The 27295-nt window shown below is 43.2% G+C and overlaps 1 protein-coding gene across 2 annotated transcripts in view; it reads right to left on the minus strand.

Moving 5' to 3' along the window:
* Positions 1–27295, minus strand: part of Timp (Tissue inhibitor of metalloproteases) — a 429110-nt gene that overhangs the window by 36026 nt on the left and 365789 nt on the right. For both annotated transcript variants that reach the window (XM_070100997.1, XM_070100998.1), the window contains exon 3: positions 19562–19644. In XM_070100997.1, coding sequence (XP_069957098.1) covers positions 19562–19644 — 83 coding nt within the window. The remainder of the gene's footprint in view (positions 1–19561; positions 19645–27295) is intronic.

Raw genomic sequence — 27295 nt, forward strand, 5'->3', positions numbered from 1 at the left:
GGTCCTCCAGTTTTTGCACCAATCTCTTGTGTGGAACTGTGTCAAACGCCTTCTTGCAGTCCAAGAAAATGCAATCCACCCACCCCTCTCTCTCTTGTCTTGTCTTGTGTGTGTGTGTGTGTGTGTGTGTGTGTGTGTGTGTGTGTGTGTGTGTGTGTGTGTGTGTGTGTGTGTGTGTGTGTGTGTGTGTGTGTGTGTGCGCGCGCGCCTGCCTTGGTGGGATACGGCCGGTTTGTTGAAAGAAGATATAGATATATATATATATATATATATATATATATATATATATATATATATATATATATATATATATATATATATATATATAATATAATATATATAATATATATATATATATATATATATATATATATATATATATATATATATATATATATATACATATATATATATATATATATATATATATATATATATATTTTTTTTATTTAAAAATTATTATTTGTCCAGTGTATTATTAAATTCTTCCCAAATTCTATTAATTATAAATGGATCTAATTTATATAAACCAAAGGAAATATTCATATTATTGTCAAAACTGCTTTTTATGAAACAAGATTCAATTATATTCCTGTCGACCATGGACTTGCTTGATACTACTTTCTCAACTTTTTGAAAATCAATTGGATGGTTAAAATCTCTTACATGAATAAATAGAGCATTGGAATCTTGTCCAGTTCTAATGCTATATTTATGTTGTTTTAATCTTAGTTCGAGATTTTTACCAGTTTGACCGTAATAAACTTTATCGCAAATTTTACAAGGAATCTTAATTTAATAATACACTGGACAAATAATAATTTTTAAAATTTTCTTGGGTAGAATAGTTTGTTGGTGGGTTGTGCAAAGGACCTGTCCAGTTGGGCCGGTGCGCGTCAGGTGTTTAACTGTTGTGGGATCTGATAGTGAGGTGTTGGCCAGACCACTTATATACCTTCCTTGGATGCTTTACTTTCATAGTTCCTTGATAATGTGAGTAGTCACGAAAGCACCTGGAATTTCTCTATTCTTTCACAGTGGTTGTTTTGCATAGTCTGAAATCACCTGTTTGCCGTGATCTTATTGCATATGCATATATATGCAAAACAACCACTCTGAAAGAATAGAGAAATTCCAAGCGCTTTCGTGACTACTCACATTATCAAGGAACTATGTTCCTTGATAATGTGAGTAGTCATGAAAGCGCTTGGAATTTCTCTATTCTTTCAGAGTGGTTGTTTTGCATATTCTGAAATCACCTGTTTACTGTGATCTTATTGCATGCATATATATATATATATATATATATATATATATATATATATATATATATATATATATATATATATATATATATATATATATATATATTATTGTGCCCACGAAAGTGTAGTATTGATCAATAACAACACTGCGACTAGCCAAGGACTCGAACCCATGCTCCTTTGGCCTGCCTCATGATGGGCGAAAATTCATGACGCCTTAATCCACTGGACCATGTGGAGACAAAGAGGGGTAGATGTAAAATAGAAAGAGACAGGCGCTCCCTTTACAGGCGACGGAAAAGAATAACAGAGCGGCTAAAAGAGGTCAATATATCTGAAATGCGCAGGGAGACACTGGTCAGAGAAATAGCAAGCATCGAACTTAAGCTAAAAGAATCCTTTAGGAGTCAGGAATCGCGGGAAGAACTAAAAGCCATAAATGAAATCGAAAGAAACCCAAAGTATTTCTTCTCCTATGCCAAATCAAAATCGAGAACAACGTCCAGTATTGGGCCCCTACTTAAACAAGATGGGTCCTACACAGATGACAGCAAGGGAATGAGTGAGCTACTCAAGTCCCAATATGACTCAGTTTTTAGCAAGCCGCTAACCAGACTGAGAGTCGAAGATCAAAATGAATTTTTTATGAGAGAGCCACAAAATTTGATTAACACAAGCCTATCCGATGTTATCCTGACGCCAAATGACTTCGAACAGGCGATAAATGACATGCCCATGCACTCTGCCCCAGGGCCAGACTCATGGAACTCTGTGTTCATCAAGAACTGCAAGAAGCCCCTATCACGAGCCTTTTCCATCCTATGGAGAGGGAGCATGGACACGGGGGTCGTCCCTCAGTTACTAAAAACAACAGACATAGCCCCACTCCACAAAGGGGGCAGTAAAGCAACAGCAAAGAACTACAGACCAATAGCATTAACATCCCATATCATAAAAATCTTTGAAAGGGTCCTAAGAAGCAAGATCACCACCCATCTAGAAACCCATCAGTTACACAACCCAGGGCAACATGGGTTTAGAACAGGTCGCTCCTGTCTGTCTCAACTACTGGATCACTACGACAAGGTCCTAAATGCACTAGAAGACAAAAAGAATGCAGATGTAATATATACAGACTTTGCAAAAGCCTTCGACAAGTGTGACCATGGCGTAATAGCGCACAAAATGCGCGCTAAAGGAATAACAGGAAAAGTCGGTCGATGGATCTATAATTTCCTCACTAACAGAACACAGAGAGTAGTCGTCAACAGAGTAAAGTCCGAGGCAGCTACGGTGAAAAGCTCTGTTCCACAAGGCACAGTACTAGCTCCCATCTTGTTCCTCATCCTCATATCCGACATAGACAAGGATGTCAGCCACAGCACCGTGTCTTCCTTTGCAGATGACACCCGAATCTGCATGACAGTGTCTTCCATTGCAGACACTGCAAGGCTCCAGGCGGACATCAACCAAATCTTTCAGTGGGCTGCAGAAAACAATATGAAGTTCAACGATGAGAAATTTCAATTACTCAGATATGGTAAACATGAGGAAATTAAATCTTCATCAGAGTACAAAACAAATTCTGGCCACAAAATAGAGCGAAACACCAACGTCAAAGACCTGGGAGTGATTATGTCGGAGGATCTCACCTTCAAGGACCATAACATTGTATCAATCGCATCTGCTAGAAAAATGACAGGATGGATAATGAGAACCTTCAAAACTAGGGAGGCCAAGCCCATGATGACACTCTTCAGGTCACTTGTTCTATCTAGGCTGGAATATTGCTGCACTCTAACAGCACCTTTCAAGGCAGGTGAAATTGCCGACCTAGAAAATGTACAGAGAACTTTCACGGCGCGCATAACGGAGATAAAACACCTCAATTACTGGGAGCGCTTGAGGTTTCTAAACCTGTATTCCCTGGAACGCAGGAGGGAGAGATACATGATTATATACACCTGGAAAATCCTAGAGGGACTAGTACCGAACTTGCACACGAAAATCACTCACTACGAAAGCAAAAGACTTGGCAGACGATGCACCATCCCCCCAATGAAAAGCAGGGGTGTCACTAGCACGTTAAGAGACCATACAATAAGTGTCAGGGGCCCGAGACTGTTCAACTGCCTCCCAGCACACATAAGGGGGATTACCAACAGACCCCTGGCAGTCTTCAAGCTGGCACTGGACAAGCACCTAAAGTCAGTTCCTGATCAGCCGGGCTGTGGCTCGTACGTTGGTTTGCGTGCAGCCAGCAGCAACAGCCTGGTTGATCAGGCGCTGATCCACCAGGAGGCCTGGTCACAGACCGGGCCGCGGGGGCGTTGACCCCCGAAACTCTCTCCAGGTAAACTCCAGGTAATATCAACACTCTTATATGGGTGTGAAACATGGGTGGTGAATGTTGCAACAAAAAGGCTGGAGGCAGTGAAGATGTCGTGGCTGAGGTCAATGTGTGTGGTGTGAATATAATGCAGAGAATTCGTAGTTTGGAAATTAGGAGGAGGTACGGAATTACCAAAACTATTATCCAGAGGGCTGAGGAAGGGTTGTTGAGGTGGTTTGGACATGCAGAGAGGATGGAACAAAATCGAATGACTTCGAGAGTGTATAAATCTGTAGTGGAGAGAAGGAAGGGTAGGGGCCAGCCTAGGAAAGGTTGGAGGGAGGGGTAAAGGAGGTTTTGTGTGCGAGGGGCTTGGACTTCCAGCAAGTATGCATGAGCATCACAGATAGAAGCGAATGGAGAAAAACTATTTTTAGGACTTGACGTGCTGCTGGAGCACGAGCAAAGTAACATTTATGAATGGATTCAGGGAAACCTTGAGTCTTGGAGATGGGAAGTACAGTGTCTGCATTCTGAAGGAGGGGTGTTAATGTTGCAGTTTTATAACTGTAGTGTAAAGCATGTCTCTGGCAAGACAGTGATGGAGTGAATGATGAAAGTTTTTCTTTTTTGGGCCACCCTGCCTTGGTGGGAGACGGCCAATGTGTTAATAATGAATATATATATATATATATATATATATATATATATATATATATATATATATATATATATATATATATATATATATATATATATATAACAAACGTTATCTTTCAGTCCACAGCAGGATTTGAACCAGCACACACTGTATCAAAGTACACAGTACTTTCTCCACTCAGCCAGATCCCAGATCTGGAATCTGGCTGCAAGCCTGAGTCAACAAACGGTTACTAGAGTTCAATCCCACTAAGTTCAAGCCTGGTCCAACAAATGGATGCTAGAGTTCAACCCCATCAAGTTCAAAGTCATGAAGCCTGGGGATGGACAGACGAGACTGCAGACTGAGCACAGGCTAGGGAGCCAAAGACTGCAAACCTCATTCAATGACAAGGATCTTGGAGTGCGCATTATACGGAGCACATCTGAGGCGCATATCACCCAAATAATTCCTGCAGTATATGGGCGCCTGGCAAACCTGAGAATAGTGTCTCGACATCTAAGAAAGGAGTCATTCACAACACTACACCACGAACGGCAGTCCGATACTGGAGTATGCAGCACCAATATCGAACCAACCCCTGGTTAAGCACGTCAAGAAAATCATTGAAAATGCAAAAGTTTGCAGGAAGACTAGTCCCAGAGCTAATGGGTCCTGTTAGAGGAGGTTAAGGAAACTCATCCTGGTGACACTGGAGGATAGGGGGACATGATAACGACGTATGAAATACCGAGAGGAACTGACAAGGTGAATAGGGACAGAATGTTTTAGAAATTATATACAGGAACAAGGGGACACAACTGGAAGTTGAAAACTCAGATGAGTCATTGGGGTACTAGGAAGTGTTCCTTCAGCCTTAGAGTTGTCAGGAGTGGAACAATCTGAATAGTGAAGGAATTAAGTAAGTAAGTAAGTTTATTCAGGTAGACACAAATACAGTTACATAGAATTATCATACATAGCAGCATATGTGTAGAGAACCTGGGATAACCCAAAAAAGTCAGACAGAGTGACTTATTTCCATTGGGGTCCTTTTACCTTATTATTATAATATAAAGGTTATAATATTTTCTTATTATTCTATAATGAAGATAACATCTTATTATCATACTAAAAAGACTATCTACTACACGAGGGTCATTAAGACTATCTACAATACGAGGGTCATTAAGACTATCTACAATACGAGGGTCATTACTAGGAATAAGGTAAAATTTACACGTATGTTAGCTAAAAAATAGAAAATCATTCCCCTCCCTTTCTGTAGCTACATTCATCAGACACCTTTTGGCAGTCTTCTTGAACTGGTTCATGCTATGACTGGCTTTGACATGTGCGGGCAGTCTGTTCCATTCCTTTATTGCTGTACAATAAAAGGTGTTTGACACCTGGCCACTGACTGTGGGTACTACAAAGTTGTGCTCTCTCCCCCTAGTACTATGATTGCTGCGGTTCCCAACCTTGACAAAATTGACAGCAAGATATTCTGGACATTGTTTGTGAGCAATTTTATAAACATGATTTAGCTTCAGTTGTTTTACTCTGTCTTCAACATTCAGCATATCCAACTGCTGTAATTCATCCTGGCCTACATGTTCTCTTGGTCCCAGCCCCAGGATGAATCTTACGATTTTGTTCTGGGTGATTTGCAGTCTATCTTTCAGTTTTTTTGTCAAAGCAGAGTACCAGGAAGAGCAAGCGTAATCCATATGGCATTGTATAAGGGCTAGACATAGGGTCCTGCGAGCCTCAGTAGGTAGACACTGTGCTTGTCTATACAGGAACTTCAGTCTGGCATTCGCTTTCTTTACTACACTGTTCCCTATCAATTCTCCTGACATGCATGGGTCAAAGGGGATTCCCAAATATTTTACTGATGAAACCAGTAGAGGCAGGATCCATACATAGCTTTAAGATGAGATTACTGGGCCTGTGCTCTACAAACACGCTATGGTGACTTATGTAAGGAGCTCTGAGAACACATACTGGACGGTGAAACATCACCAGCAGCCACCAACGGTCAACCTTGACTGCTGTCTTTACAGAGACCTTCTCTCATCACCACAACAAGGTCACAATGTACATAGCTTTTCTCTCCACTGCTGTCTACGTAACTGAAACAACTGTGACATGCTTTTTTTATCAAGAACCCTCCCTGAATATCAAAGCACCACTTGAAGAAAAGCACATAGAACCAAAAGTCGTGGAGTCAGTAATGGAAGAATTACCACACCAAGACCTGCCTCACACTGTCTGCTGTGACCACATGAGTTACGTTTACCATCAGCCTCACACATTATATACACTAGGTGGTGTGTATATATACACATGAACGATGTTTACTACCCGCCTCATCTTTTGCACAAAATTATTATTTTTTACATTAACACAAATGAAAATATATATCTTTAAAAGTATATGAGAAAATTTTAGAAAGAACTTAATTTTAAATGAGTTCTTGCTAACTGACCAGTTTTACCTATTCGACACTATATATATATATATATATATATATATATATATATATATATATATATATATATATATATATATATATATATATATATATATATATATATATATATATACATACATACAAACACATGAACTATGTCAACCACAAGTCTCACACATACATACACTGTATACTATACCTGTACAATCCTACGGGTTTAGCGCTTCCCATTGACTGTAATAACAATAATGTATACTATACACATTAAGTAGGTTAACCACAAGCCTCACACATACACTGTATACTATACACATTAAGTAGGTTAACCACAAGCCTCACACATACACTGTATACTATACACATTAAATAGGTTAACCACAAGCCTCACACATACACTGTATACTATACACATTAAATAGGTCAACCACAAGCCTCACACATACACTGTATACTATACACATTAAATAGGTCAACCACAAGCCTCACACATACACTGTATATACACTGAGAGGTGTATAAACACGTGGTATATTTTCGTTGCTTCACATTCTGAGAGCAGTTTCTCACTTTTCTCATTTTTCTTCTCTTGCTGTCTCCTTCAAGTTGCCTTCTGTTTGTTTCTTTATCTTGTTTCATCTCTCCCCGTCCCCCTCAAGCTTCTATGATGCTGTGGGGCTCTTGATCCAAGGAATTGGACCAGTCCTCCTCTTCCTTGGCTCGAACCTGAATACCTCATATTCCCCCTGTGTGAACCCTACGGGTTTACACTCCCCCTAAATAATAATAATAATAGTAGTAGAAGTTCTATCAATAAAGATCGAGAACCAAAACCTAGTCATTGTGGTTGTATACAAGCCACCAGATACACCCTCACAACAGTTCAAGGAACAGCTACTGAAAATCGATTACTGTTTGGAAAACCTTCCAGCTCCATCCCCAAACATCTTACTGCTTGGTGATTTCAACCTAAGGCATACAAAATGGAAGAATGTAGCAAATAATGTTATAGCTGAAACAATCTCCGGAGGTAGCGCAGATGAAAGGTCACACACACATGAGCTACTAAGTCTCTGCGAAAAACACACCTTAAGCCAGCAGATAGTGGAGCCAACAAGACTAGAAAACACACTTGACCTTATCTTCACAAATAATGAGGACCTGATAAGAGACATAAGAATATCAAAAACAACTAATTCCAATCACAATCTAATCGAAGTCCAGACATACATGCATAGGGGTCCTGAACAGCAGAATGCATGTACCTGTGAAGGTGTCTTCACAAAATACAATTTCAACAACAAGAACATCAACTGGGACCAGGTAAACCATGTCCTAAACGAAACATGTTGGGAAGATGTCTTAAATGACATGGATCCAAACCAGTGCCTTGAAAGGATCAACTTCCTGGTAGCCGAAGCATGTTCTAGGCATATTCCCCTAAGAAAGAAGAAGAGCAGGAGTAAACTGGAGAGAAAAAGACGCTCCCTCTACAGAAGACGACGAAGAGTCACTGAGCTCCTCAGGAGTGCTAGAATATCTGATACACGAAAGGAGGCGCTGACCAGGGAAGTGGAAACTATCGAACTTAAGGTAAATGACTCTTACAGGAACCAGGAGAGGCAGGAGGAGCTTAAAGCTATTAGTGAAATTGAAAGAAATTCAAAATATTTCTTTTCATATGCCAAAAACAAGGCAAATACCACATCTAGTATCGGGCCCTTACTCAGACAGGATGGGACTTACACAGATGACAACAAGGAAATGAGTGAAATATTGAAATCCCAGTACGACTCTGTGTTTAGTGAACCACTAATCGGTCTGAGGATCGACGACCCAAATGATTTCTTCACGAATGAGCCTCAAAACTCCATAAATGTATGCCAGATTTCCGACATTACCCTAACTCCGATAGATTTCGAAAAAGCCATTGACAACATGCCTATGCACTCAGCCCCGGGCCCAGACTCGTGGAACTCTGTTTTCATTAAGAACTGCAAGAAACCCCTCTCGTGTGCCCTAAGTACACTATGGAGGAGGAGCTTGGACATGGGTGAAATTCCACAGTCACTTAAAACAACGGATATAGCCCCACTCCATAAAGGTGGCAGCAAAGCATTAGCTAAGAACTATAGACCAATAGCTCTGACGTCCCACATCATAAAAATCTTTGAAAGAGTGCTAAGAAGCAGGATTGCAAATCACCTGGATTCCCAAAATCTGCACAATCCAGGGCAACATGGGTTCAGGGCAGGTCGCTCCTGCCTCTCACAACTACTGGATCACTATGACATGGCCTTGGATGCACTGGAAGAAAATCAGAATGCAGATGTAATATACACAGACTTTGCAAAAGCATTTGACAAATGCGATCATGGCGTAATAGCCCATAAAATACGTGCTAAAGGAATAACTGGGAAAGTGGGGAGATGGATCTTCAACTTCCTAACAAATCGAACACAAAGAGTAGTGGTCAACAGAGTTAAATCGGAGGCTGCCATAGTGAAGAGCTCTGTTCCACAAGGCACAGTACTTGCCCCCATCTTATTCCTTATCCTCATATCAGACATAAACAGAGATATACACCACAGCACCGTATCATCCTTTGCGGATGATACTAGGATCTGCATGAGGCTGTCATCTGCTGAGGACGCCGTTAACCTCCAAGAAGATATAAACAAAGTTTTCCAGTGGGCAACGGTAAACAATATGATGTTCAATGAGGACAAATTCCAACTACTCCGTTATGGAAAACTGGAGGAAATAATAACTAGAACAGAGTATACTACTGACTCCGGCCATACAATAGAGCAGAAAAATAATGTAAGGGACCTGGGAGTAGTAATGTCTGAGGATCTCACTTTCAAGGATCACAACAGTGCCACGATCGCACGTGCAAAGAAAATGATAGGATGGATAATGAGAACTTTCAAAACGAGAGATGCCAAGCCCATGATGATCCTTTTCAAATCACTTGTTCTCTCTAGGCTGGAATACTGCTGTACATTAACATCTCCATTCAAAGCAGGTGAAATCGCAGATCTAGAGAGCGTACAGAGATCCTTTACTGCACGTATAAGTTCTGTCAAGCACCTTAACTACTGGGAACGCTTGGAAGCACTTGACTTGTACTCGTTGGAACGCAGGAGGGAGAGATATATCATAATCTACACTTGGAAAATCTTGGAAGGAATGGTCCCAAATCTGCACACAGAAATCACTCCCTACGAAAGTAAAAGACTGGGCAGGCGATGCAAAATGCCCCCAATAAAAAGTAGGGGCGCCATTGGTACACTAAGAGAAAACACCATAAGTGTCCGGGGCCCAAAACTGTTCAACAGCCTCCCATCAAGCATTAGGGGAATTACCAATAAACCCCTGGCTGCCTTCAAGAGAGAGCTGGACAGATACCTAAAGTCAGTGCCGGATCAGCCGGGCTGTGGCTCGTACGTTGGACTGCGTGCGGCCAGCAGTAACAGCCTAGTTGATCAGACCCTGATCCATCGGGAGGCCTAGTCATGGACCGGGCCGCGGGGGCGTTGATCCCCGGAATAACCTCCAGGTAACCTCCAGGTAGTGAAGTATAGTAATAATTAATAATAACAATAATAATAATTCATTTGATATTTTGTTACCAGGGTTTTCTATCATTATTTTAGACTTGAAATTTCTTCACAAAAAATCCATACATGAGAGAAAGAGGACGTCCCTACGAAGAGAAAGTTAACACGACTTTATAAATAAAAAGGTAAAGACCGCTGTCTTTATAAAGTTATAAAGCCTTATAAATGTTAGTTATTTGTGCACTGTTCCGCGCACTTTTCCCCTCAAGGAAGGTTCCTTGATGTTGGTGAGGGGCTCTTGATTTAGGGAATTGGATCTGTGCTGCAGTTCCCCGAATTAAGCCTGAATGCCTTCCACATCCCCCCCCAGGCGCTGTATAATCCTCTGGGTTTAGCGCTTCCCCCTTGATAATAATAATAATAATAATAATAATAATCCGCGCACCTTAGCAGCAATGTACGACCCTGGTGGGTTTTGCGCTTAATTATGATTATACGGGTAATAATTCATGCATGTTGTCTTGAATTATTTATTAAAATGTGTGTATACATCTCTTCCCACTTCATAACGTACGTGCTGTCGTAGTCAGGCAGCATGGTGTACGTGCTGTCGTAGTCAGGCAGCATGGTGTACGTGCTGTCGTAGTCAGGCAGCATGGTGTACGTGCTGTCGTAGTCAGGCAGCATGGTGTACGTGCTGTCGTAGTCAGGCAGCATGGTGTACGTGCTGTCGTAGTCAGGCAGCATGGTGTACGTGCTGTCGTAGTCAGGCAGCATGGTGTACGTGCTGTCGTAGTCAGGCAGCATGGTGTACGTGCTGTCGTAGTCAGGCAGCATGGTGTACGTGCTGTCGTAGTCAGACAGCATGGTGTACGTGCTGTCGTAGTCAGGCAGCATGGTGTACGTGCTGTCGTAGTCAGGCAGCATGGTGTACGTGCTGTCGTAGTCAGGTAGCATGGTGTACGTGCTGTCGTAGTCAGGCAGCATGGTGTACGTGCTGTCGTAGTCAGGCAGCATGGTGTACGTGCTGTCGTAGTCAGGCAGCATGGTGTACGTGCTGTCGTAGTCAGGCAGCATGGTGTACGTGCTGTCGTAGTCAGGCAGCATGGTGTACGTGCTGTCGTAGTCAGGCAGCATGGTGTACGTGCTGTCATAGTCAGACAGCATGGTGTACGTGCTGTCGTAGTCAGGCAGCATGATGTACGTGCTGTCGTAGTCAGGCAGCATGGTGTACGTGCTGTCGTAGTCAGGCAACATGGTGTACGTGCTGTCGTAGTCAGGCAGCATGGTGTACGTGCTGTCGTAGTCAGGCAGCGTGGTGTACGTGCTGTCGTAGTCAGGCAGCATGGTGTACGTGCTGTTGTAGTCAGACAGCATGGTGTACGTGCTGTCGTAGTCAGGCAGCATGGTGTACGTGCTGTCGTAGTCAGACAGCATGGTGTACGTGCTGTCGTAGTCAGGCAGCATGGTGTACGTGCTGTCGTAGTCAGGCAGCATGGTGTACGTGCTGTCGTAGTCAGGCAGCATGGTGTACGTGCTGTAGTAGTCAGGCAGCATGGTGTACGTGCTGTCTTAGTCAGGCAGCATGGTGTACGTGCTGTCGTAGTCAGGCAGCATGGTGTACGTGCTGTCGTAGTCAGGCAGCATGGTGTACGTGCTGTCGTAGTCAGACAACATGGTGTACGTGCTGTCGTAGTCAGACAACATGGTGTACGTGCTGTTGTAGTCAGACAGCATGGTGTACGTGCTGTCGTAGTCAGGCAGCATGGTGTACGTGCTGTCGTAGTCAGACAGCATGGTGTACGTGCTGTCGTAGTCAGGCAGCATGGTGTACGTGCTGTCGTAGTCAGGCAGCATGGTGTACGTGCTGTCGTAGTCAGGCAGCATGGTGTACGTGCTGTAGTAGTCAGGCAGCATGGTGTACGTGCTGTCTTAGTCAGGCAGCATGGTGTACGTGCTGTCGTAGTCAGACAACATGGTGTACGTGCTGTCGTAGTCAGACAACATGGTGTACGTGCTGTCGTAGTCAGACAGCATGGTGTACGTGCTGTCGTAGTCAGGCAGCATGGTGTACGTGCTGTCGTAGTCAGGCAGCATGGTGTACGTGCTGTCGTAGTCAGGCAGCATGGTGTACGTGCTGTCGTAGTCAGACAGCATGGTGTACGTGCTGTCGTAGTCAGGCAGCATGGTGTACGTGCTGTCGTAGTCAGACAGCATGGTGTACGTGCTGTTGTAGTCAGGCAGCATGGTGTACGTGCTGTCGTAGTCAGACAGCATGGTGTACGTGCTGTCGTAGTCAGGCAGCATGGTGTACGTGCTGTTGTAGTCAGGCAGCATGGTGTACGTGCTGTCGTAGTCAGGCAGCATGGTGTACGTGCTGTCGTAGTCAGGCAGCATGGTGTACGTGCTGTCGTAGTCAGGCAGCATGGTGTACGTGCTGTCGTAGTCAGGCAGCATGGTGTACGTGCTGTCGTAGTCAGGCAGCATGGTGTACGTGCTGTCGTAGTCAGACAGCATGGTGTACGTGCTGTCGTAGCCAGGCAGCATAGTGTGCGTGCTGTCGTAGCCAGGTAACAGTGTACGTGCTGTCGTAGTCAGGCAGCATGGTGTACGTGCTGTCGTAGCCACGCAGCATAGTGTACGTGCTGTCGTAGCCAGGCAGCAGAGTACGTGCTGTCGTAGTCAGACAGCCAGTATACTGTTCCTGCACACAATTTTAATATCTATATTATGCACCCCATACCCATCCTGTAGGCGGATGTCAAAAATTTAGAGGCTCATAATGGGTCCAGGGACTGGGCCCCAAAGTTCTGACAGATAACTTAAGTTACAGTGGTAATGAACTATTTACATGTTTATATCTGGTTACAACCGTAATGAGTTATTTATACAGAGATGAATTCGGTCACATGTAGTGGACTTATTAATGCTACACGTCAATGGCATCGCTACAAGTGAACAGTAATCATGCGCATGTCATTCGTTACATGTGCATGCAGCGAGGGAGGTAAAGCAGGACTGCTGTCATCAGCATGAACCAGCTGCTGTGCATGTCTTCACCACTGCCTTCTTATCTCATAATCTTAATTTTTAAAGGGGAAAGCCAGTGGAAGGCCTCGGTCAATGACCAAAGGCTCCAGTGGAGGGTCATCATGACTACGAACCGCGTCAGGAAATAACTGTCCTGTTTCCTGACGAATTTTACTTAACCTAACCTAACAGTGCTGGATAAGTCGGTGGAACTCCAACTCTATTGAAAGATAATCTTTGAAGCTGCCATAACTGATAACCCATAATAGAATACTCGACAATATATTCATTGACCTACTGAAGTCTCTCAGCCCAGGCTAACAAATTTCAACACTATATATGCAGTATGTGATGGAATATGACAGGGAAACATAGCTAGCCTTTGCTCCCAGCACACTTCTGATGTATCCAAAAGGAACTTTTCAAGGGGAAAAGGAGACAAAAAGACTAGGATTTATAAGCGAATAAGTCCCCTGAGAATACCAGTTAAAACCTGGTGTCAGAACAGTGACTGATAACACTTGGAAAGAGAAAGTATAGCCAAGGATATTAAGATGTCTTCCCAACACTGGGAGTGCCACTGTAATTACCTCATGACCTGGCTATATGTCCAGATGTTTATGTTGGTCTACTACTCAGTGTGGCACTTTAGTAAATTTTACTACCCATCATGGTCATAGGGCCAGCAGTTACCACAATGGTACAAGTGTCAGTGGAGATTAATGCCTGCAACAGCACACGCTAGCTAGAGTGACGCTTCAAGCCTCGTCTCAGCATCAACCACCACTGAACGGATCATCGTCTAACAAAGCCTCGCGTCAGGCGATTTTTTTCCCTGACGAATGATACTAGTCTAAGGTCAGCTTGGAAGTCACAAGCCTTGGAGATATTCGTATCATCGCCTAACAAAGCCTCGTGTCAGGTGATTCTTTTCCCCCTGACGAATGAAACACCAGACATAACTCAGCTTGTAAGTCACAAGCCTTGGAGATATTCGTATTTGTTCTCGTTTCAGCTAACACTGCCTGTCTGAGGAACAATGATAAAGATGAGTGAAATCTTCATCACGGCACCAACACTCATAACTCATAACGATGAATCAGCACAGGATATACGTAACGAGGAGGATAAATGAAGATCATTCAACACAGGACACACGTAATGAAGAGGATAATGAACATGACTCAGCACAGGACATACCTTATAAAGAAGATAATGAAGTCGACTACAAAAACTGGCCACGCCAGTGAAAAAAAAAACTTACAAAATATGAACAATAAAGACATATTTGTGAATAATAATGTAACCGCGTTCTCTAACATTCTTCACTATACGACCCTCAAAACTGCTCACGGGTATATCACAGGCACCAGAAATTATACTGAAATACAAAACCTTGTATACTGGTAAAAAAAAAGACCAACATTAGTTGCCGACCTACATTTATTTCTTTGGCTTACACTAGGTTTACAGTTCTTTCCCCAGCAATGAGTTGAAGTTCTCGTCTTACACTAGGATTACCCCAGCAAATGAGTTAAGGTTCTCGTCTTACACTAGGATTACCCCAGCAAATGAGTTAAGGTTCTCGTCTTACACTAGGATTACCCCAGCAAATGAGTTAAGGTTCTCGTCTTACACTAGGATTACCCCAGCAAATGAGTTAAGGTTCTCGTCTTACACTAGGATTACCCCAGCAAATGAGTTAAGGTTCTCGTCTTACACTAGGATTACCCCAGCAAATGAGTTAAGGTTCTCGTCTTACACTAGGATTACCCCAGCAAATGAGTTAAGGTTCTCGTCTTACACTAGGATTACCCCAGCAAATGAGTTAAGGTTCTCGTCTTACACTAGGATTACCCCAGCAAATGAGTTAAGGTTTTGGTCATACACTAGGAATACCCCAGAAAATAAGTTAAGGTTTTACACTAGGATTACCCTCCCTAGCATAAGAGTTTAGGTTCTACCGTCTTACACTAGGTTTATCCCCCCTACCCAAAAATGAGCAATGGTTCTTGACAAGTCCCAAGAGTGAGGTTATTTGTTATACACTTAACAGTTAACTCTCTGGTATCAAGCTCCACCATCCAGAGCATTTTATGTAAATGAGATTGACAAGGCACAACCAACAATGAAAAACGTGTGGAAAGCCCTGCATAATGCACTCTTTTAATCGCATTTACGAAAAACTGCATTACGTAGAGGAGGGGAATCCCGCCTACCAGTGAATATGCCCTCGTCTGCTACACCTGACGTTACTATATAAGCGCCAGGATTCTTTCTTCTGCTTCAGAATCTCCACGACTATGGTGCTCTTTGCACCTACTCCTAGGTTGAGGGACTGATTACCTCATCTTCTGTACATAGTTCTACTGTCTTCAAGTTATGTCCTAGAATTTGTATTGATAAAGCCACTGGATGGCGAAACGTCTACAATAAAGATACCCAGATGTTGCACATGTGTCTTAATCTTATTACGTAGAGTAGCTTTATAGAGCTGACATGTAAATTAAATACTGACTTTAGCCATACAGAAATTATGGAGTTGAGTCAAGTGGGTATACAAAGGGACGTACTGCAAAGCAAAATGTTTTAAAGCTCGCTCAGTGGTGAGCTTTCTTTTACAGCTCCCTCAGGGGTGAACTTTACTAAGTTTACGTTGACTCGGCAAAGCTTATTCGTGAATGAAGCTAAAATAAAGTGCAGACTTAATAAAGCTCACTCCCGGGGGAAACTACTAAAAGTACAACTAATAAAGCTTACTCCTAGGCGAACCTACCAGGAGGGTTAGTAACCCAGGATAACCTGGAGGGTTAGTAACCCAGGATAACCTGGAGGGTTAGTAACCCAGGATAACCTGGAGGGTTAGTAACCCAGGATAACCTGGAGGGTTAGTAACCCAGGATAACCAGGAGGGTTAGTAACCCAGGATAACCTGGAGGGTTAGTAACCCAGGATAACCTGGAGGGTTAGTAACCCAGGATAACCTGGAGGGTTAGTAACCCAGGATAACCTGGAGGGTTAGTAACCCAGGATAACCTGGAGGGTTAGTAACCCAGGATAACCTGGAGGGTTAGTAACCCAGGATAACCTAGAGGGTTAGTAACCCAGGATAACCTGGAGGGTTAGTAACCCAGGATAACCTAGAGGGTTAGTAACCCAGGATAACCTGGAGGGTTAGTAACCCAGGATAACCTGGAGGGTTAGTAACCCAGGATAACCTGGAGGGTTAGTAACCCAGGATAACCTGGAGGGTTAGTAACCCAGGATAACCTGGAGGGTTAGTAACCCAGGATAACCTGGAGGGTTAGTAACCCAGGATAACCTAGAGGGTTAGTAACCCAGGATAACCTGGAGGGTTAGTAACCCAGGATAACCTGGAGGGTTAGTAACCCAGGATAACCTGGAGGGTTAGTAACCCAGGATAACCTGGAGGGTTAGTAACCCAGGATAACCTGGAGGGTTAGTAACCCAGGATAACCTAGAGGGTTAGTAACCCAGGATAACCTGGAGGGTTAGTAACCCAGGATAACCTAGAGGGTTAGTAACTCAGGATAACCTGGAGGGTTAGTAACCCAGGATAACCTGGAGGGTTAGTAACCCAGGATAACCTGGAGGGTTAGTAACCCAGGATAACCTGGAGGGTTAGTAACCCAGGATAACCTGGAGGGTTAGTAACCCAGGATAACCTAGAGGGTTAGTAACCCAGGATAACCTGGAGGGTTAGTAACCCAGGATAACCTAGAGGGTTAGTAACTCAGGATAACCTGGAGGGTTAGTAACCCAGGATAGCCTGGAGGGTTAGTAACCCAGGATAACCTGAGGGTTAGTAACCCAGGATAACCTGGAGGGTTAGTAACCCAGGATAACCTGGAGGGTTAGTAACCCAGGATAACCTGGAGGGTTAGTAACCCAGGATAACCTGGAGGGTTAGTAACCCAGGATAACCTGGAGGGTTAGTAACCCAGGATAACCTGGAGGGTTAGTAACCCAGGATAACCTGGAGGGTTAGTAACCCAGGATAACCTGGAGGGTTAGTAACCCAGGATAACCTGGAGGGTTAGTAATCCAGGATAACCTGGAGGGTGAGTAACCCAGGATAGCTTGGAGGGTTAGTAACCCAGGATAACCTGGAGGGTTAGTAACCCAGGATAACCTGGAGAGTTAGTAACCCAGGATATCCTAGAGGGTTAGTAACCCAGGATAACCTGGAGGGTTAGTAACCCAGGATAACCTGGAGGGTTAGTAATCCGGGATAGCCTGGAGGGTTAGTAACCCAGGATAACCTGGAAGGTTAGTAACTCAGGATAACCTGGAGGGTTAGTAAATCAGGATAACCTGGAGGGTTAGTAACCCAGGATAACCTGGAGGGTTAGTAACCCAGGATAACCTGGAGGGTTAGTAACCCAGGATAACCTGGAGGGTTAGTAACCCAGGATAACCAGGAGGGTTAGTAACCCAGGATAACCTAGAGGGTTAGTAACCCAGGATAACATAGATGGTTAGTAACCCAGGATAACCTGGAGGGTTAGTAACCCAGGATAACCTGGAGGGTTAGTAACCCAGGATAACCTGGAGGGTTAGTAACCCAGGATAACCTAGAGGGTTAGTAACCCAGGATAACCTGGAGGGTTAGTAACCTAGGATAACCTGGAGGGTTAGTAACCCAGGATAACCTGGAGGGTTAGTAACCCAGGATAACCTGCAGGGTTAGTAACTCAGGATAACCTGGAGGGTTAGTAACTCAGGATAACCTGGAGGGTTAGTAACTCAGGATAACCTGGAGGGTTAGTAACTCAGGATAACCTGGAGGGTTAGTAACTCAGGATAACCTAGAGGGTTACTAACCCAGGATAACCTGGAGGGTTAGTAACCCAGGATAACCTGGAGGGTTAGTAACCCAGGATAGCCTGAGTTAGTAACCCAGGATAACCTGGAGGGCTAGTAACTCAGGATAACCTGGAGGGTTAGTAACCCAGGATAACCTGGAGGGTTAGTAACCCAGGATAACCTAGAGGGTTAGTAACCCAGGATAACATAGAGGGTTAGTAACCCAGGATAACCTGGAGGGTTAGTAACCCAGGATAACCTGGAGGGTTAGTAACTCAGGATAACCTGGAGGGTTAGTAACCCAGGATAACCTGGAGGGTTAGTAACTCAGGATAACCTGGAGGGTTAGTAACCCAGGATAACCTGGAGGGTTAGTAACTCAGAATAACCTAGAGGGTTAGTAACCCAGGATAACCTGGAGGGTTAGTAACTCAGGATAACCTAGAGGGTTAGTAACCCAGGATAACCTGGAGGGTTTGTAACCCAGGATAACCTGGAGGGTTAGTAACCCAGGATAACCTGGAGGGTTAGTAACCCAGGATAACCTGGAGGGTTAGTAACCCAGGATAACCTGGAGGGTTAGTAACCCAGGATAACCTGGAGGGTTAGTAACCCAGGATAACCTGGAGGGTTAGTAACCCAGGATAACCTAGAGGGTTAGTAACCCAGGATAACCTGGAGGGTTAGTAACCCAGGATAACCTAGAGGGTTAGTAACTCAGGATAACCTGGAGGGTTAGTAACCCAGGATAACCTAGAGGGTTAGTAACCCAGGATAACCTAGAGGGTTAGTAACCCAGGATAACCCATGTGTGGCTTATTTTCACTGTGGATTCCTGGTGCAGGTCCCTCCACCAAGATGCCACCCACACCAGTCTGCTAACACCCAGGTACCCACCTACTGCTAGGTGAACAGTGACGGCAGGTGTAAAGTGACTAACACTCAGGTACCTACTTATTGCTAGGTGACCATAGAGGCGACAGGTGTAAAGAGACATGACCAGCGTCTCTACTCCCCCCATGATCGAACCCGGGTAATTCGTGTGTGAACCAAAAGCGCCGCCACAAAACGAAAGTGCGGAGAAAAAAAATGGAACTTGGTAAAACTGACCTTGACAGTTTTATTGACCTTGACCTGGTTCAAGTGACCTTGACAATTTGACCTTAACCTGGTACAAGTGACCTTGGAAACTTGGCTGACTTGGTAAAAGTGACCTTGCCAATTTGACTTGTTTGGTACAAGTGACCTTAACAATTTGACCATGACCTGGTAAATGTGACCTTGACAACTTTACGTTGACTTGGAAAGTGACCTTGATAACCTGACCTTGACCTGGTCAGAACTGACCTTGACAATTTCACTTTAACCTAGTCAAAACTAACCCTGACAACTTGACCTGGTAAAAACTCCCTTTGTAGTAGGAAAACTGACCTTGATAATTTTCTTGACCTTGACCTTGTATGCTAAGATTCCGTTGGGCGTCGTGGTTAATCGACGCACCCGGGCAAACACCACTGAAAAAACACCGTAATATTAGAAATAAAACACGTTAACATAGATAAAACACGTTAATTATATAGATAATATACAACACGTTAATTTTGTAAATAAAACACGTTAATTTTATAAATAAAACACGATAATAGAAATAAAACGTTAGTATTAGAAAAAACGAATTAACAAAAACGTTATTGGATAAAATACGTTAATATAATAATTATTACATTAACGTGATTGTTATATTAATAATACTAATTATTTTATTATAATTTGTGCACGGTTCAGCACATAACTGAGGCAGGATTAGTTGATTTTATTGAGATGCTTCATATAAAGCTCCTGGTTACTCAGAGTATTCCAGGCAACCTTTAATATTAACCAATGATATAATGTTCATTACTGTATACAATACACAGTGGTAGACGTGCATGCTCTGTGAGGCGAGTTAAGACTGCTAATTAATAATATTAATAATAATAATAATAATAATAATAATAATAATAATAATAATAATAATAATAATAATAATATTAATAATAATCTCCATGGGGAAGTGGAACAGAATTCTTCCTCCGTAAGCCATGCGTGTCGTAAGAGGCGACTAAAATGCCGGGAGCAAGGGGCTAGTAACCCCTTCTCCTGTATACATCATTAAATTTAAAAAGGAAAACTTTCGTTTGTCCTTTTAGGTCCCACTCCCTTCGTCGAAATAATAATAATAATAATAATAATAATAATTACTACCAGTACATATACAAGGTATACAGACCATAGCTGACATCAATGACATACTACTATATAGAAAGTCCCTTGTTGTGCAGAGCATTTCGGGTAAATTAGGTCAATTTTTGTCCCCAAGATGCGACCCATATCAGTCGACTAACACCCAGGTACCTATTTTACTTAACATGGACAGCAGGTGTTTTATGGAAATACGGCCTAATGTTTCCACCCGTATCGGGGATTGATCCCAGGACGTCAGTGTGTGAGATGAGTGCGCTAGCAATCGAGCTAATAGTTAATTTCTCTTGAATAACAATGGGTTTTAGATGATTTGCTGTAGGTCCCCAAACACAAATACAGTAAGTGAAGTAGGGATAGATTAGTAAGCAATGTTGTGTATACAACATAATGTATTTTTCAAAGAACGGCCACAGTTTTGCAAATTTTCTTAGATATGTGTTGGATGTGAGTAGTGAACATCAGGCTGCAGCCAAGGTGTCTTAGGTTAAGATCAATCTGGAAACAGGACAAGTGTTTCTTGACGCATGTCTTGGTTGTGTTATGACCCACAGCTGGAGCTTGTGATCATCTGACGCAAGGTCTTCCACTGACTTACCCCTCTACCCCTTTAAAACTTAAGGTTATGATTATAATCATTCGCACACACAAGGTGCCTTGTCTTTCTATGTAAACGGTTTATTTTTACTCGCGAAATCGTAAGAACACGAAACTGCCTGTGAGTTTTACGATTCACTTGCCCTGTGATTTATTTTTACGTTAAACTATATAAATACTTTAATCTTTATTCCCAAACAACACGAAGAGTATCGATATTGAGAGTACCTTGGCATCCAGGTAGAAATCTTTAAGAACATAAGAACATAAGAACGAAGGAACACTGCAGAAGGCCTACTGGCCCATGCGAGGCAGGTCCAAGTCCCTACCGGCTTAAGCCAATGCACCCAACCTAGTCAGGTCAGGTCACATTGACTCAAGGGAGGAACACGGCAACCGACCCGTTAGCACAAGCTATCAGGTCTAACTCACACCCACCCACATCTACTCATGTATTTATCCAACCTATTTTTAAAGCTACACAACGTTCTGGCCTCTATAACGGTACTTGGGAGTTTGTTCCACTCATCCACAACTCTATTACCAAACCAGTACTTTCCTATATCCCTCCTGAATCTGAATTTTTCCAACTTAAAACCATTGCTGCGAGTCCTGTCTAGGCTAGATATTATCAGCACACTATTTACATCCCCTTTATTTATTCCTGTCTTCCACTTATAAACCTCAATCATATCCCCCCTAATTCTACGTCTTTCTAGAGAGTGCAGTTTCAGGGCCCTTAGTCTATCCTCATAGGGAAGGTTTCTGATACATGGGATCATCTTTGTCATCCTCCTTTGTACATTTTCCAGAGAATTTATATCCATTCTGTAATACGGTGACCAAAACTGTGCAGCATAATCTAAATGAGGCCTAACCAAGGATGTATAGAGTTGAAGAACAACCTGAGGACTCCTATTATTTATGCTTCTTGATATGAAGCCAAGGATTCTATTAGCTTTATTGCGAACACTTATGCACTGTTGTCTTGGTTTCAGATTACTGCTAACCAGAACTCCTAAATCTTTTTCGCAATCCGTAATATTAAGATCTACATTATTTAGTTTATATGTGGCATGGTTATTGTCCTGTCCAACATTTAGAACTTTGCATTTGTCTATATTAAACTGCATCTGCCACTTCTCCGACCACTGCATCAGTCTATTCAAATCTTCCTGGAGTGCTCGAATGTCCTCGTCAGAATGAATTCGACGGCCTATTTTGGTGTCATCGGCAAACTTGCCGATGTCGCTCTTTATGCCCTCATCTATGTCGTTTATGTAGATTGTGAACAGCAGGGGGCCCAACACTGACCCCTGTGGAACACCGCTCGTGACGCTTCCCCACTCTGATTTCTCCCCATTTATGCAAACTCTCTGCTGCCTATTTGTCAACCATGCCTCTATCCAGGAAAAAATTTCTCCTCCTATTCCATGTGCTTTAATTATCCTCAATAGTCTCTGATGTGGGACCCTGTCAAAAGCCTTACTGAAGTCCATATACACAATATCATATTCATTACCATGATCTACCTCCTCAAATACCTTAGTGAAAAAAGTTAATAAATTCGTAAGGCAGGAACGTCCCTTTGTAAAACCATGCTGAGATTCGTTGATTAATTTATGCTTTTCAAGGTGGCTACGAACTGCCTCGGCAATTATTGATTCCATAAATTTTCCCACTATGGAGGTTAGGCTTATTGGTCTATAGTTCGAAGCTAAGGACCTGTCACCTGTTTTGAAAATAGGTATCACATTTGCCATTTTCCACTTATCTGGCACCATGCCAGTTTGTAGTGATATGTTGAAAAGATTAGCCAAAGGTGTGCTAAGCTCCTCTTTACATTCCTTTAGAACCCTTGCATACAGTTCATCAGGGCCTGGGGATTTGTTAGGTTTTAATTTATCTATTTGCCTAAGGACCATGTCACTTGTGACCCTAATAGTGCACAGTTTATTATCGTCCTGTTCTACATAATTTATCATTACTGGAATATCACTGGTATCCTCCTGTGTAAAAACTGAGAGGAAGTATGTGTTAAAAATTCTACACATTTCCTTATCACTGTCAGTGAGCTGACCCGAGGAACTTTTGAGTGGGCCTATCTTGTCCCTGATCTTACTTCTGTATACCTGAAAGAATCCTTTTGGGTTAGTCTTCGATTCTCTTGCAACTTTAACCTCATAATCTCTTTTTGCTTTTCTAATTCCCTTTTTTATTTCTCTCTTTAACTGAATATATCGATTTCTTAATTGCCCCTCTCCTCTTTTGATTTGCCTATATATGCCTCTCTTTTGACCAATCAGATATTTTAATCTATTGTTCATCCATTTAGGATCATTTTTGTTTGATCTGATTTCCCTATTTGGAACATAATTTGACTGAGCAGCTAGAACTATGCCCTGGAAAGCATCATATCGGCAACCATCACCACCTACCTGACCCCTAGTCAGGTCATTCCAGTTCAGCCCACCTAAGTAATTTTTCAGTCCTATGAAATCAGCCAAGCGAAAGTCAGGGACGGAGACTTGATTGCCATTATTAGGGGAATTCCATGATATGTTAAAACTGAGTGATTTGTGATCACTCTCCCCAAGCTCATCATTAACCTCAAGATTATTAATTAGTGTTTCCCTACTGGCAAGAACCAAGTCAAGGAGGTTATTTCCCCTAGTTGGCTCTGTCACAAACTGTTTTAAAAAACAATCCTGGATCGTATCAAGAAAGTCACCCGACTCTAAATTTCCTGTCAAATTGCTCCAGTCAATCTGTCTATAGTTGAAATCTCCCATTAGCACAACATTTTCGTATGTAGATGCCTTACGAATTTCGTCCCATAGAAGTTTACTGCACTCCCTATCAAGATTTGGGGCCCTGTAAATCACACCCAAAATTAGTTTTTCTCGGCCCTCGAGAAGCTGTAACCAAACAGATTCAGTGGCTGACGCTTCTAATTTAATATCTTGTCTAACACAACAATTTAAATTGTCTCTGACATACATCGCTACTCCACCACCTTTCCTGTTGACCCTGTCAGTGTGGAATAATTTATAGCCTTGTATGTGACATTCAGATGGCATCTCTCTATCTTTCAGATTGAGCCAGGTCTCTGTTATAGCAATAATATCTATGTTTCCTGCACTTGCAATTAATCTTAGCTCATCTATCTTATTTCTAACACTCCTGCTATTAGTATAGTAAACCTTAAGGGAGCTAGTCCCTTGCTGCCCTCTGCTGTCCCCCTTTGTTTTCTGACCTGTTCTATTGTCTTTATTTATAACTTCATGCTGAATGCCTTTTATACATTTACTGTTTCCAACCCTAGTGTTGCAACCTGCTTGTTTCCCACACACACCCATACCTCTATCTTCCATCAGTTTAAAATCATAGGCATTTCACCAATGGCCTTCTCAATCGAGTCTGCAAGTGCTACCACCCCTGCCCCAGAGAGATGAACCCCATCCCTTGCATACATATCATGTTTGCCATAAAAGTTGTTCCAGTTGTCAATGAATGGGATTGCAAGTTCCTTGCAGTATCTGTCTAGCCAGCAATTTACACCAATTGCCCTAGACAACCATTCATTTCCTACTCCCCTTCTAGGCAAGATGCTACATATGATTGGGATCCCTCCCTTAGACTTAATGAAATCTATAGCTGACCTGTACTTATCTAGCAGCTCTTCTCTCCTACCCTTCCCAATATCATTTCCACCAGCACTGAGACAGATAATGGGCTTGTTCCCATTACCTGACATGATATTATCCAGTCTGTTGACAATGTCCCCAACACCAGCTCCAGGGAAGCACACTCTATCTCTCATCTTCTTATTCCTATTACAAAAAGCACGGTCAACATATCTTACCTGAGAGTCACCAACCACAAGAATGCGCTTACCTTCATTAGCAGGGGCAGTAGTACCCTTACCTTCACTGGCCACTGAAGTACATTCATCCTGGAGAACAGAGAAGCGATTTCCTACCTTCAGATCTTCACTCTTAACTTTCCTTACTCTGATGCGCCTCCCATTACTGTGAACAACTCGCCACTTGTAGCAGGTGCTGGGCTGCACCTCACTGCTGGTACCCGTTGCTACCTCCCCACCTACAGCCTCCTCACAGTGAGAGACAGACTGCACCTCACTGCTAGAAGCCTCATTCCCCACATCTCCAACCACCTCACACTCTCTCCCAGGCCCATTGAGGTGGACCTTCAGCCTCCTAATCTCCTCCTGGAGAAGCAAGACCTCCTCCTTCAACTCTCCAAACTCAGTTTTTAAAACACTGCAGAAGCAAGCCATGCTTTGTAACCGTCCACGCTAATCCCCAAAGCAGCTCAGGGTCTGTGACCTCACGTGACGACTGACCACTGAACACTGACGACTGACCACTGAACACTGTGACGACTGACCACTGAACACTGACGACTGACCACTGACCATATGGCAAATATTATTACTATAATCAAAACTTACCGGCGAATATTATGTCATCTGCAAACAGGATGGTTTGAGTTCCTGGGAGGCACTTGGTAGGTCATTTATATAGATGAGAAGTAATAGTGGGCCAAGGACACTACCCTGCGGCACCCCCTCTGTTGATAGTTTGGAGTGATAGGTAGTGAAATTATAGTCACATGCTTACGTCTGTCTGCAAGGCAGAACTTTGTGAGAACATAACCTCTAATTCCACAATGTTCCGGTTCCAACATCAAGATATTCTGGTCTACAGTGTGAAAAGTTTTTCTTAGATCACTGTTACGGGGTCCGATACCAGAAGTGTTGGTAGTAAGGAAACAACTGTTAACTATCATAGAGGCGTTGCATTGGTTATCGTGGCGGAGCCCAGCCTATCCACGTTCGTTCGTCTGCTATGTCTGGTGGAGAATGAAGAGAAGCCTGTGGCCTAGGTGCGTGCTTCGAACGGGAGTCACGTGACTTAAGGCTTGGCCAGGGAGCCTGTATATAAATGTTGCTAGGACAACATATGTATTTACAAAATTATTACAGTGCTGACATCAATAAAGAGGACGATTAGATATTCATTATTTTCTAGAGCTGAACAAAGAGAGTCTAGCATCTTTATATAACGGCATCGTTAGTAATTTTTCCTGACTTGAAGTTGAACTGGTAAGAGTTAGGAATTTTTATTCAGCAATAAATCCACATATTACCACAGCACTTCCTCACCCTGGCCCCATGTTACACTGGATGAGGCACAAACTCTGATCCAACACTTCCTCACCCTGGCCCCATGTTACACTGGATGAGGCACAAACTCTGATCCAACACTTCCTCACCCTGGCCCCATGTTACACTGGATGAGGCACAAACTCTGATCCAACACTTCCTCACCCTGGCCCCATGTTACACTGGATGAGACACAAACTCTGATCCAACACTTCCTCACCCTGGCCCCATGTTACACTGGATGAGGCACAAACTCTGATCCAACACTTCCTCACCCTGGCCCCATGTTACACTGGATGAGGCACAAACTCTGATCCAACACTTCCTCACCCTGGCCCCATGTTACACTGGATGAGACACAAACTCAGATCCAACACTTCCTCACCCTGGCCCCATGTTACACTGGATGAGGCACAAACTCTGATCCAACACTTCCTCACCCTGGCCCCATGTTACACTGGATGAGGCACAAACTCTGATCCAACACTTCCTCACCCTGGCCCCATGTTACACTGGATGAGGCACAAACTCTGATCCAACACTTCCTCACCCTGGCCCCATGTTACACTGGATGAGGCACAAACTCTGATCCAACACTTCCTCACCCTGGCCCCATGTTACACTGGATGAGGCACAAACTCTGATCCAACACTTCCTCACCCTGGCCCCATGTTACACTGGATGAGGCACAAACTCTGATCCAACACTTCCTCACCCTGGCCCCATGTTACACTGGATGAGACACAAACTCAGATCCAACACTTCCTCACCCTGGCCCCATGTTACACTGGATGAGACACAAACTCAGATCCAACACTTCCTCACCCTGGCCCCATGTTACACTGGATGAGGCACAAACTCAGATCCAACACTTCCTCACCCTGGCCCCATATTACACTGGATGAGGCACAAACTCTGATCCAACACTTCCTCACCCTGGCCCCATGTTACACTGGATGAGGCACAAACTCAGATCCAACACTTCCTCACCCTGGCCCCATGTTACACTGGATGAGACACACTCAGGAAAGGTGGGCAGTAACACCAGATACTGGACAACAGCACTTAGCAACTGAGTTACCAGTAACCACCCACACTATTGTCGAGTAAGAAGCAAGTGCAGCAACTAGGTATCTTTG

Source organism: Cherax quadricarinatus, chromosome 75 (assembly GCF_038502225.1).
Source record: "Cherax quadricarinatus isolate ZL_2023a chromosome 75, ASM3850222v1, whole genome shotgun sequence".
In the NCBI taxonomy this organism is placed as follows: Eukaryota; Metazoa; Arthropoda; class Malacostraca; order Decapoda; family Parastacidae; genus Cherax; species Cherax quadricarinatus.